Source organism: Erinaceus europaeus, chromosome 6, assembly GCF_950295315.1.
Source record: "Erinaceus europaeus chromosome 6, mEriEur2.1, whole genome shotgun sequence".
Classification (NCBI taxonomy): Eukaryota; Metazoa; Chordata; class Mammalia; order Eulipotyphla; family Erinaceidae; genus Erinaceus; species Erinaceus europaeus.
Window position 1 is genome coordinate 8,911,674 of NC_080167.1, and position 13,621 is coordinate 8,925,294.

The window sequence follows — 13,621 nt, forward strand, 5'->3', positions numbered from 1 at the left end:
CCCACCTACAGGTTAGCTATCAGGTTAAGGCAAAAATTACTAAAGTCGTGGGCCCCTTGGAATATACCTAAAAAAGACTTCCTAGCTTCTTCCAACATGAAGACCCTAAATCTCATCTGCTATACTCTTACCTTTAGGTTCCTGATTACTAAACAATTTGTTCTGCTTTAGAGTTTTACTTCTTTTTTATTTGTTTATTTATTGCCTCCAGGGTTATTTTTGGGACTTGGTGCCTACACTACAAATCCACTGCTCCTGGAGGCTATTTTTCCCCCTTTGTTGCCCTTGTTTATCGTTGTTGTTGTTGTTATTGCTGCTGTCATTGTTGGATAGGGCAGAGAGAAATGGAGAGAGGAGGGGAAGACAGAGAGGGGGAGAGAAAGACAGACATCTGCAGACCTGCTTCACCACTTGTGAAGTGACCCCCTGCACGTGGTGGCTGGGGGGCTCGAACTGGGATTCCTGCGCTGGTCCTTGCACTTTGCGCCATGTGCGCTTAGCCCACTTCCTGACTGCCTTGGGTCTTACTTCTAAGCCTGCCCCACACTCTAGAGAAGGGAGTAATTGTTCAGAGCCCAGATGTCCCAGAACTTGCCCAGCCTCCCTGGTGACTCCATTCATTCACTGGCTCCTCAGACACAGCCGCTGTTCCCGCCTGGCCCAGGATAGTGGTAGCTCAGGGGCCGCCATACTTCCCCTGCTCAGTGGAGCTTTCAGGCTCACGAAGAAATCTTTGCCACATTTACCAGTCATCACAATAACTACTTCATGCCAACAAAGGGATTTTTTTAATTTCTTTATTGGGAATTAACAGTTTTCAGTCAACAGTAAAATACAGTAGTTTGTACATACGTAATGTTTCCCAGTTTTCCACATTTACATTCAGCCCCCACTAGGTCCTTCTCTGCCATCATGTTCCAGGATCTGAACCCTCCCCCAAACCCCAGAGTCTTTTACTTTGGTGCAATCCACCAACTCCAGTCCAAGTTCTATATTGTGTTTTCCCTTCTGTTCTTATTTTTCAACTTGCCTATGAGTGAGATCACCCTATATTGGATTTTTTGCAGGAGAAAACATTGGCTAGACCCATGAAGTCACTTGACCCAGGCTAGGCTTCAGGGAAGCTTCCCCAGAGTGAAGTTTTACCTGAGAGTGACAGTGAAGTGAGTAAAACAGGACGGTTTCAGAGGGACAGGATTATAGGAGGTGCAAAGACATGGAGGCAGGAAGGAACTGGCAGACTTACTTTTTCTTGGATCTGCTTTTGGGGTGAGTCTGGGAGATAATAATCAGCTTCCCAGACCTGTTGTCCATCCAAACAGCTCAGCTGGAAGATATGGAAACGTATATTCTCAGGCCCCAACAGCGGAACCTGTGACTCCATGGATCTAAAGTAAGGCCTAGGAATTAGGTTCTGAAACAGTGGTCATTCCCTCCAGCAGCTGGCACCCCAGCCTCTGAGAACACTGCCCCACTGTGAACTGGACCATGTTGTCTCTGCAGATTTGAGTGGTTTAAGGAGCTGGGCCTGAAATGGTACGGCCTCCCTGCCGTGTCCAACATGCTTCTGGAGATTGGCGGCCTGGAGTTCAGCGCCTGCCCCTTCAGCGGCTGGTACATGGGCACAGAGATCGGCGTCCGAGACTATTGTGACAGCTCACGTTACAACATTCTGGAGGTGAGGACCCTCCCTGGTCACATGGCAGGAGGAAGGGGTGGGCCCTGCAGCCCATCTCTGCCCAATTTTGGGGCTTAGAAACTGGAGGGAGTTCAGACAAAACCCACAATCCTGGGGAGCAGGAAGGGTGGGGATTGGCAGTTATAGAGCCATCACGGCATTAATGATGCATGTGCCAGCCACTATCCAGAGCCCTGTGCATGGGTTACAGGCTCACCGAGTCCCCTCCACAGTCTTCCCTTCACAGATGTGCGGACAGGACTTTCAGAAGAGTGGAGTGACAGCTAGTGAGTGGCAGAGCCAGAATGCAAGCTCTCCTCTGTGTCTTCTTTACTTTTTTTAATGTTTTGTTTATTTTATTCTTTTTTTGCCTCCAGGGTTATTTCTGGGGCTCAGTGCCTGCACCATGAATCCACTGCTCCTGGAGGCTGTTTTTCCCCATTTTGTTGCCCTTGTTGTTGTGCTTGTTGTAGTTGTTATTGTTGTTATTGCTGCTGCCATTGTTGGATAGGACAGAGAGAAATGGAGAGAGGAGGGGAAGACAGAGAGGGGGGAGAGAAAGACAGACACCTGCAGACCTGCTTCACCGCCTGTGAAGCGACTCCCAGGCAGGTGGGGAGCCAGGGCTCAAACTGCGATCCTTAACGCCAGTCCTTTTGCTTTGCGCCACGTGCGCTTAACCCGCTGCGCAACCACCCGGCTCCCAATGTTTCGTTTATTAACGGGAGAGCCAGAGACAGAGTATGACTCTGGCACAGGCGATGCTGGGGATCAAACTCAGGACTTCTGGTTTGAGAATCCAACACTTTTACCCACTGAATCATCTCCCAGGCCTCACATCGCCTCTACTTTTACACAAAACACACACACGCACATGCACACACGCACATGCACACACGCACACACATGCATCATGTCTGGCAGCCCTGGTCACCAGCGTGTGGAGCTCATCCCCAACCCATGCAGTTCTCACCTAGAGAGAGTGACAGAGCCCACCAGTGAAAGGATCAAGTCTGAGGTTTGGTTACAGTTACGGTTATGGTTAGGGCTAACCTTCGGCTTAGTGTTTGATTTGAGGTTTGGGTTTAAGCGAAGGTTTGGGTGAGGCTTAGGATTCAAGTTTGGGTCTGTTTCAGGGTTAGTGCTAATGTCCCACACACTGCACTCCCCTTCAGATGCCAGTCTCAATTAGTAGGCCCCCAAGTCACCCACAACTTCAATTAGATTCGGCTACAAGTCAGAAATGCTTGACAACCTTCCCCTTCCTCCCCCCCCCCCCCACACACACACACTCACTCTCCAAGGTTCCACTGATTTGCTATAGCAGCTCACAGACTTGGGGAAACACTTGCTCAATGTTTACAGGTGGGTAAGTACTGTGGTTAAAGATGCAGGTGAAACAGTGCTCAGGACGAGGCCTGAAAGGATCCCCAATGGAGCTCCTGGCCCTGTGGAGATAGGGTACACCACTCTTGGAGTGAAAACGTGTTCACCCACGAGAACCCCAAACCACTGGGATCTTATAGGGCCCCATCACATAACGTTAACTCCATTTCCAAGCCCTCTCCTCTCCAGAGGCTGGGGTAGGGTGAGGTGGAAAACCCCAGCCTCTTAACCGTGGCTGTTCTTTCTGGTGACCAGCCCCCACATGTGTACCCCACCAGAGTCACTGTGTGTGCTCTGACCACGCAGGAATATGCCAGTGTGTCAGGGTGGGACAGAGACCAGCCTATATTTGCTGTTATCTCACAAGGGCCTGAGTCCATAACCACTCTGCTACTTTTCCTCTCACTGTCAAGTGTCACCAGATGGGTCTAAGAATGGCACAAAGGGCCAGGGGATGGGTCAGAGACAGAGCACCTGCCTTGAAAGCATGAGGCTCTGGGTTTGATTGCCAGCACCATGTGGGAGCAACAGAAACTATGGGTAGTGGGGTAGTGCTCCACATATGTTTTCTCTCTCTCTCTCTCCCTCCCTCCTTCCCTCTCACTGTCTCTCTCTCTCACTCTTTAAAACTAGGGGGGGAGAGGGGGCCAAGTGGTGGTGCACATGTTACCATGTGCAAGGATCTGGGTTCAAGTCCCCGGTCCCCACGTACAAGGGGAAATCTTCGTAAGTGGTGAAGCAGGGCTGTAGGTGTCTCTCTGTCTCTCTCCTCTCTATCACCCCCTTCCCTTCCAATCTCTGCCTGTCTCTATCCAATACATAAATAAGGATAATTTTTAAAAATTTTTAAAGAAGCTAGGGTAGAGAGAAGGTCCGGTTATAGTCAGGTCCAGGTATGAGACTATGGGTTAGATATTCAACACCTCACAAAAAGAGTGACCCATACACTCAGCTGTTGTGTCTCTATCCTGGAAAATCCGGAAGGAGCAGAGACTCCACACCGTAAGCATTTCTGGGGCAGGGTCTGGATCCCTTCCTGGCTGATTCATTCTCATCTACCAAACAGTGCTAGACTGAGTGCTTCAGGGAAGCTCAGCTTCCGTGAAAGACCCAGGACTGCTGTGGTTTTGTCAGCAAATGTTCCTAGCTGTCTGCTGTGTGATTGGCCTTGGACTTCAAAAGTAAGCACTGAGAAACAGAGAGGCTAAGCACTGGGCTTTAGTCACACAGTAAAGAAAGTGTGGAGTCAGGATTAGAACTTGAACCAAGCTTTCCGTCTAGGTTAAAATCCATGGGTGTTCATGTGGGTGTGCTGAGTGAGGTGAATGAGACAAATCGTGTGCGATGACACATGCAGAATCTATCATACTGGGTTATAAACTTAAAAGTTGATAAGATACTAGATAGCAATTACCCTACAGAAGAAAAAGGCTTTAATTAACACTGGTGATTACCACATTACAATATATCAATGTATTAAACCAGCACATTGTATACCCTAAACCTAAAATACTAGCTACATCTGTGGTATTCAGGCTGTTCCAGACAATGTCCTTGGGAGTTTTCACGTGCACAAAACCACCGAGTGTCCTCGAGGCCTGATATCTTTCATTCTTTTTATTGTAGAGAGAGGGAAGAGAGAGAAACAGAGAGGAGAGAAGCATCACAGCAGTGCTGCACCACACTCCCCTGTGCTGTGCATTGTTCTCCCATAGGGTGCTGAGGCTCGAACCCAGGGCCTCATGTATAGTAAGGTGTGTGCCCTACTGAGTGAGTCATCTCTGGGCCCCTCAAGTTTTTTCAGTCCAGGGATCTTCAGGCTTGCATCATATTGGGATTATGCTGTTAATTATTATCATATTGAGATTATGCTGTATCCTCAGGATACAGATTAATTCCAAGCACCCCAGGAACTGCGGCTGTGGGGCAGCCACCGATCTGTACAAACTTACAGCAGGAACTGATGAGACATTGTAGACAATTTCCACAGATGCAGCTCACATCGCATCTGAGGACTGTTTTTTCAAATCATATAGGTCATTTTTCTGCAACTGACTTCCCTTTCTCTCTCTCTCTCCCTCCCTCCCTCTCTCTCTCTCTCTCTCTCTCTCTCTCTCGCTGTGGAAGAGACAGTAGCAGCACAACTGGCTGTACACACTTTCCTTTTTCACAAAGTAGCTCCAGTTGTATGTGAGTTCATTTAAGCAGCAAGCGCCTCGCCATCCATGTGGATGTCACTGCTAAACAGACCCCGAGCAGAGCCTAACGCCTTGGCCGCATATTGCAAATTAATAGGTTTGTTTCCATGCTCTCTGCTTATATTTCAATTGCAGACATTCATCGTGGGGTAACTTAAATGAGATTCCCTGCCACCCAGCCCTCCAACGCCAACTGCCATTATATGTTGACAGCTGGAGCTGGGAAGCGATTTACCCAAACCCGAGACACTGTCACCTTCCAGCTCCGTAATGAGGCCTGGGTTCCCACAAGTGACTAGAATTGACAGAGGAGGTGGGAAGCAAGGCTCTAATTAATGAATTTGCTTGTGGGTCCTCCCTGTTCCTGACACCAGCATCTGCTCCCTTCAGCCACAACATAAATGTCAGGGGTTGTTTTTCCCAAGTAGTTTTGCCAAGGAAGTCAGCTGGCTGGGGGGAGGGGGTTCTCCCAGGACTTGGACATGAGAGATCCAACTCCGCGGCCGACTGACCCTGTGGGCCTAAAGTGGGCCCACTCCTCAGTCCACTCCTTATCTGGCAGGTGGAGGCAGGTGGAGGCAGGCAGGCATCCTGAGTATGTAGCACCTGCAGCCTAGACCCCAAGAAGTGGCCCATCCAGGTGTGAGAGGCTGGGCAGGGAGCTCTTACTGCTAGAGACCAGATGGCGTCACATGCCCAGAATCACGCATCTGCACCCCAACCCCTGGCACATCCCGCAAGATGCTGTCCCGCCCAGTCCTGCCTCTCCTTCCCACCCATCCCAGCTCCCTGCCCTCCACACCAGCTGGCTGCCACTGTGTGTGTTGGGCATCACAAGCCTCATCTCAACTCAGGGAGGACACTGCATGCGCAGTCTCTGTTGAGAACCTTCTCCCCCAGATGTGCCGGCGCCGCACACCATGCGGGTCTTGCCTGATCTCCCTGGTGGACCTTCCTGCCCGTCTTGGCAGAAGATAATTCCCACCCCCCTCACCCCGACCCACTTCATCCCACTTGTTTGCTTTCTTTGCCTCCCAGAAATCAGCACTCCTTCCAGTGTTAGCCATCTTTCCCCACCACTAATTCTCTATTCAGAAGGCTTTGTCTCTCTAAGTCCCTGCGACCAGTAGGTTCTCAATTTAAAAAATTGTGTGTGTATGTGTGTGTGTTTAGAATGAGTGAATGAGTCAAACTGTGAGTGAGGAGCTGGAGCACAGTGGTTATACAAAGATTTGCAGGTCTAAAGCTTGAAGGTCCCAGGTTCAATCTCTAGTACCCCATTAGCCATACTTGAGCGATACTCTGGGGTGGGGTAGGGGAGACATCTTAAAATAAGTTGATTAAGAAATTCATTAGTAGGCCAGAGAGACCACTCTGGTAAAAATACAGGACTTGAACGCTTAAGGCCCCAGGTTAGGTCCCTGGCACCGCCATGTAGCAGAGCTGAGCATGTTTCTGGCCTCTCTCCTTCACGCTCATAAAAATTAATTTTTAAAATGTTTACAAAGATAAGTTCACATAAGGGTCAGGTGGTGGTACACCCAGTTAAGCCCACATAGTACTAAGTGCAAGGACCCATGCAGGGATCCAGGTTCAAGCCCCGTTTCCCACATGCAGTGAGGATGCTTTGCAAGGGGTGAAGCAGATCTACAAGTCTCTCTCTCTCTCTCTCTTTGTCTCTCTGTATCTCTGTCTGTCTGTCTCCCCTCCCCCTTTCAGTTTCTCTCCGTACTGTCCAATAAAGGAAAAATAGGCCACCAGGAGCAGTGGGTTGGTAGTGCTGGCACTGAGCCCCAGCAATAACACTGGAGGCAAAAAAAAAAAAAAAAAAAAGTTGACTATCAGCACCAACCCTGCCTCTCATTCATCAAACGCTAGAGGTGTCCTAACCTGGATGTCCTTTCTCTTTCAGGAAGTGGCCAAGAAGATGAACTTGGACATGAGGAAGACATCCTCCCTGTGGAAGGACCAGGCTCTGGTGGAGATCAACATTGCCGTCCTGTACAGCTTCCAGGTAGCACCAGGACACACCTCCTGCTGCCAAGCCTCAAGGGGGAACAAAACCTTTCAGGACCTCGGAGGGGACGGTCGAGAACCCTGGTTACCAGGAACTGTCTTTGGAGGCTCCAGACACTCTGTACCAGTGAGGCCTCCCTGTCATCATGCACAATTTCATACCACCTGTGGCACTTGGATGGGGACCATTTGAGGAAGGGATGAGTAGATGAGGGGTGACCACAGACTTGTTTACAGTTTCTTAGAACTGAGATGGCCAGCATCCTCCACACCGTACCACCTCTCGGTACCCCAGAACATCACAGAATAAAGACAGACATCCGAGGTCATTCTCACAGATTCAGAAGCCCCTGGGTGCATGCAGCTCTGTGGTCAACACAACAGCTATCTAATGGCTGTCAGGTGTGTCACCTAGACCCACACACTTTCAGAAGCACTAGTCATAATTGTGTCAGGACATCGGGTTAAACTGGGCTTCTCCTGGGCAGACCAGGAGACCTGGAGAGCAGTGAGTGGTCACTCTGTTACAGAGACTGTCTCTCTGAACTGGAAGATGGACCCTCAGAGACACACAAGGAAGGCACACACAGCCCGCAGAGTGCACTGTGGGGTCGGGGAATGTGGCCACAAGTCAAGAGGCCCCATGTCAGGAGCAATGACAGTGGGGAGACCGAGGAAGATCCTGGGGAACACGCAAGTTTAGGTGGACTGAGGAGGAAGGAGAGTGAAGGGACGGAGCCTGGTTTGGTGGACTGGCAACTAGGATCAAAACCAAAGAGATAAGAGACAGTGAGGTGGGAGTAAGATGAGTGTTTGGAAATGGAGGAAGCAAGAAGGGGACAAGGTCTTGTGGGCAGAGTGGGACACACTGCTTGGCCTCCTTGGACCCCCAAGGCCATGTCACCCATACAGCCAGTCCCACCTCCACCCCATCCCCGGTCCGCTATGGTCCACTGGTCTCCACCTTAATAAACCACCCTTAGTGCCGTGCAGGAGATGGGACCCAGGGTCTCACACCCTTGAGGCCTGTACTCTACCACTGAGCCACCTCCCTGCCTCTCATCTTTATTACTTTAAAATTTCTGAATTCAGAGGATTTTGCTTTGTCACCATAACTGGAAAGTCAGCATCAGTTGCCAACATCAAAAGTTAACTGCCATGCGAGATAAATCAGTAAGCAAACACAAGGAAAACAAAATATTCCTGAATTCCAGCTGGGTACTGCCAGCGGAGGGAGAGGGGATGCCTGGCAAATGAGGTGCTGACCACAGAGGCAGAAGAAATTGTGCTCGTGTGACAGCAACTGTCTTGTGGATCACTACTCTTCCAATAAAGTGATCTAGGGGAAAATATTATGTAAGGAACTTCTAATTTGACAGGAAATGTTAGTAACCCAACTTTATTTTATTTTATTTTTTAACTTTTTAATACTTATTTCTTCCCTTTTGTTGCTCTTGTTTTATTGTTGTAGTTATTATTGTTGTTGTTATTGATGTCATTGTTGTTGGATAGGACAGAAAGAAATGGAGAGAGGAGGGGAAGACAGAGCGGGGGAGAGAAAGATAGATAGATACCTGCAGACCTGCTTCACCACTTGAGAAGCGACTCCCCTGCAGGTGGGAAGCCAGGGGCTAGAACCAGGATCCTTACACAGGTCCTTGCACTTTGTGACATGTGCGCTTAACCTGCTGCACTACCATCTGACTCCCTTAATTTTTTTTTTAAAGGTGCCTTAGCAAAAAGACTTTCTCATGGTTATAATCAGGATTAGAAAAAAAATGCAGGGCATTACTAAAATCCTCCCTGGGAGCTGGGAGTAACTCATCTAATAGAGCACACACACACTGTGCCGTGCTCAGGACCCAGGTCGAGCACACGAGCAGCTCACATGATGGGTGGAAGTTCCGTGAGCAGTGGAACAGTGTGGTGTCTCTCCTCTCTCCAGCTCTCTGCTTCCATATGAAATGAAAAAGGGGATGAAGGAAAGCCTGCCAGGAACAGTGGAATCACACATCTTCAAGAACAGGAGTCCCCCAAAGGCCCCAGCTCCTCTCCTCTCCTGACTCCTTATCCCCTCTCCTCCCACAGAGTGACAAAGTGACCATCGTGGACCACCACTCCGCCACCGAGTCCTTCATTAAGCACATGGAGAATGAGTACCGCTGCCGAGGGGGCTGCCCTGCCGACTGGGTGTGGATCGTGCCCCCCATGTCTGGCAGCATCACCCCTGTCTTCCACCAGGAGATGCTCAACTACCGGCTCACCCCCTCCTTCGAATACCAGGTCCTGCCCCTTCCCTGCTCGTCCTGGGGTGGGCCATCAGCACCTGCCATGCAGGTCTCAGTTCAGATCAGCACTCTGGACACCAACCACCCCTGTGACCAGTAACTCCCATGTGGGATATCAACTGGGACGCTATGGGGACAGAACGAGTGGACAGGGGTCCTGAGCAGGGAGTCTGGGAGGGACGGGGGCTGAGTGGGCAGAACTAGTGGGGGACAGGGCTGGCCACTCAGAGCAGGGACGTCACCAGCATGGTCATGCCCTACCAGGACTGAAGGTGGGCGTGTCCAGGCATCCCCAGCCTCCAGGGAGTCCTGAGTGTCTCCCGAGCAGATCCAGATGTCCTCCCCACCTGACCAGAGTCCTCTCTTCCAGCCTGACCCCTGGAACACCCACGTCTGGAAAGGCACCAATGGGACCCCCACAAAGCGGCGAGCCATTGGCTTCAAGAAGCTGGCAGAGTAAGTCTCTGATGCACCCCAGAATGTTCCATGTCCCAGAAAAGAAGGCATGGCAAATGTTGGGGTTCTGTGGTGGGAGCTCCAAATGTTCTGAGACCCCTTGTCGCGTCTCTGCCTCTGAGTCTTGGAGGCAGGTAGGAACAGTTCTCCTTCCTCACCCAGTTTCTCAGTTTCTTTGCTCCAGTTTCTGATCTTCTTGTCCCGGAAGCAGTGGTCAACCAGCCTTTGTAGTAACAACAGTAATCATGGTGGGACCTGGCCGCCCAGAACGGCATGCGCCTTACAATGGGCAAAGCCCTGGGTTTGGGACTCCATGGACAGCACCAGGGTAGCTCCATGGATGTGGGATATCTCTATCTCTCTCTCTCTCTCCCTCCCTCCCCCCTCCCTCCATCTTCTCTCTTTCCTATCTCTCCAAATTATAAAAAATAAAGAAGATGGGCTTGGGAAGACACTCAGCAATATTATGCATGTGTGAGGCCCTGAGTTCATTCTCCAGCATGGCATAATAACAATAACAGTAGTAGTAGTGGTGGTAGTAATAATAATGGTGAGAGTCACTAGTTCTAGTATAATGAGGAGCTGGGATGTAGCACACCACAGCATTGAAAGTGTTCTCATCCAGGGCTGAGCTTCTTCTTCTTCTAGCGTTTGCCCTTCTTCCGTAGCCAGTCAACAGCGTCAGGTTGAGCCTGATGTAAAGTTTCGAGACCTCCTTTGAATCTGGAGAGGTGGCAGTCATTGACTATGTGGGTCATAGTCTGTCTGGAGCCGCAGGGGCAGTTCGGGTCGTCTCTGGCTCCCCAGCGGTGGAACATAGCGGTGCACCGGCCATGGCCTGTTCGATAGCGATTGAGGAGGGCCCAATCATAACATGCTAGGTCAAAGCCGGGTTGACGCTTGCAGGGGTCTGTGATGAGGTGTTTGGTCTCTGATTCTCTCTCACTCATGACTGCATTCATTCAGCCACCAAGTAATACTGAGTGTCTCCCCTGGGCCAGGCCCTCACTCATCTCTCAGGATGCCGCAGAAGCTGGCAAATGTGGTCCCACCCTCAGGAGGCTTACAGCCATTCACTGGTCAGCAGCTCAGGGAAACAGTCATTGCTGAGGCAAGCTCCTCCTACCGAGGAAAACTCCTGGTGCCCTGATGTAGACTTCACCCAGCTTATGAGGTCAGAGAGGGCTTCCCCCAGGAAATGGTTAAGGAGAAGGTTTAGACTTAGCTGAGCAGAGTGAGGGAGGTCATGGGCCAAGACAGCTGGAGGGTTGTTGCCCTGAAGTCAAGGGACCAGCTGACAAGTGGGCAGGACTGACTGAGATGAGACAGGGGAGGGTGGGTGCCAGCCTTATCTCTTCAAGGAAGAGAATTCCACCAACCCCTCAGATACCCCCATGGGGCCCTTAACTTCATTGAGCTAGGTTGCCACTGTGATAATTACTCTCTTTCTTCACCCCCCCCCCCCTTGGATCTAGAACTCTCTGTGTGTGGCCTAGGAGCAAGACACTGCCTGGTGGGTCTTGGCAGGACAGAGACCTCGGTCCTGGCTCCCCTGGCTCCCTTCCTCCCTCAGCTCCACACAGCCCCACCCCCCATAGACAACCACCCCTCCCCAAATGGAGAATAGCACAGATATGCCCAGGGAGGGCAGCCCCAGGCTTCAGCTTCGTTCAACTGTCTCTGAGGAAACAAGAGGGAGAAACATTAATTGCACTATTAAGTTTAGAGTAAAAACAATGAGAGTTAATTATAGATTTTTTTATGCTCAGATCATTCAAAGGGAACCCTCCGACACCTTTTATTTCTCTCTGTCTCCCCCACCCCTGCTCAGAGCACTCTGCCATGTGGGTGTACTCCTACAGTCTTAAAAAAATGATTAATTTACTGCCAATAATCCCCAGGTGGAGGTAATTAGCAACTTCTACTCAGATTCCTGGTTAGAATAAACATGGATGGGGGGCTTACCTCAGAAGGGGCGCCCAGGTATTCCTGTACCTCTGCCCTGTCTGCTACCCCCACGCCTCAAAGAGCAGGAGGGAGCCTGCTTCTGAATTCCTCATTTAGCTAAAAAGAGCCCAGACTTGACATTTAAACCCCTCAGTGGTAGCAGCTTCTTTCAAACCCATCCCTTCTTTGGGTAGGCATTTATTTACTGCCTGTAGGCTGCCAGGCTCTGCACAAGACTTTGGGTGTGTGTGGCTCTCTAAGCCAAACCTCACCCTCCTTTGCCTCTATCCCTCTAGCCTTCCTTCTGACCAGGGGGGCTGGGAGAGGGTTCAGTAGGCAGGTCAAGGGCATGGGACCCTGATGCCAAAGGAATTGCCTGATGGTATAGCAATGCTATAGTTTCTCTCCATCTGTTCTCTCTCTCTCTCTCTCTCTCTCTCTGCTTAATTGTTTTAATTGGACTAGAGAGACCACTCAGCAGTATTATACATGCAGAAAGTCTTACATTCCTTCCCCTACACTATTAAAGCCCTTCTCATTCAGTACTGGTGACATACTGCTGATTCATTCCTCTCTCTGTCTTGCTCTCTTCACTTCCCCTCCCCCACCCAGCACACAGATGTGAGTGACATGGCAGCAACCTGTCATTTTCCCAGCAGTGTTCTCTGTGTCCTCTGTCTAGGATGTGGCTCGGCATGCCACACATATTTGGTAAATGGATAAATGAGGGGATAAGCCAATAACCATCTTTGGTGCAGTTCCTGGCAAACTGACCTTCTCGAGACTGAAATCAACCATTCATTTTTATCCATAGTTAGTGACTCTAGAGGGATTTAGCAAAGGGCTTGATGTGGTACCTAAACTCAAACGCCGAATGTCCCTGAGGCCATCAAGGAGTAAGAGTACATTGCCTCCTGTTGCAGCTCATGATCATGGTTCTTTCCCCTAAGTCTCAACCTGACATCCACCCTCCTTTCTGCATTTTCCTCTCCATCCTCTCCCCTCAACCCCCAGAGCCGTGAAGTTCTCTGCCAAACTGATGGGACAGGCAATGGCCAAGAGGGTCAAGGCGACCATCCTTTATGCCACAGAGACGGGCAAGTCGCAGGCCTATGCCAAAACCTTGTGTGAGATCTTCAAACATGCCTTTGACGCCAAGGTGGGTAGGTGGCAGTGCCAACTCTCCAGCCCCTTCTGGGAAATAAAGTTGGAGGTCAACAGATAAGAATTCTGATAGTGAATGAAAGCACCCCAAAGGTGCACACACCCCAGTATGACATTTGCATACAATTCAGGGGACCTAGATGCCCTTCCATGAGCCAGCCAGGAACCCAGGAATCACAGACAAACCCCATCTCTGGAGCTCAAGGTCAAAAAGCTTATGACAAATCATTGTGGAGCTAGTTTGGGAAACTTCTCAAATGCAGTTGGGTGGTTTGCTTGCTGCAGGAGCCTTTAATCCTCAAGTCTGAGAGAGGCTTGAATATACGTTCCCCAAATATGTTTGTCCACAGCTCACTCATTTCCACAGATCCTCTCAGGTGTCTGGCCTTCCCTGCAACCTGCTTTGGGAGATGTTGCTCAAGTGATACTCAGCGCTAACAGCTGAGACTGGTATCTCTTACTTATTTGGTCCAAGTTCTTACACATAG

At 50.1% G+C, this 13,621-nt stretch overlaps 1 protein-coding gene across 1 annotated transcript in view; it reads left to right on the forward strand.

Moving 5' to 3' along the window:
* Positions 1 to 13,621, forward strand: part of NOS1 (nitric oxide synthase 1) — a 177,343-nt gene that overhangs the window by 126,431 nt on the left and 37,291 nt on the right. The window contains exons 10-14 of the mRNA XM_016190669.2: positions 1,504 to 1,678; positions 7,175 to 7,276; positions 9,367 to 9,561; positions 9,937 to 10,022; positions 12,984 to 13,128. Of these exons, the coding sequence (XP_016046155.1) occupies positions 1,504 to 1,678; positions 7,175 to 7,276; positions 9,367 to 9,561; positions 9,937 to 10,022; positions 12,984 to 13,128 (703 nt within the window). The remainder of the gene's footprint in view (positions 1 to 1,503; positions 1,679 to 7,174; positions 7,277 to 9,366; positions 9,562 to 9,936; positions 10,023 to 12,983; positions 13,129 to 13,621) is intronic.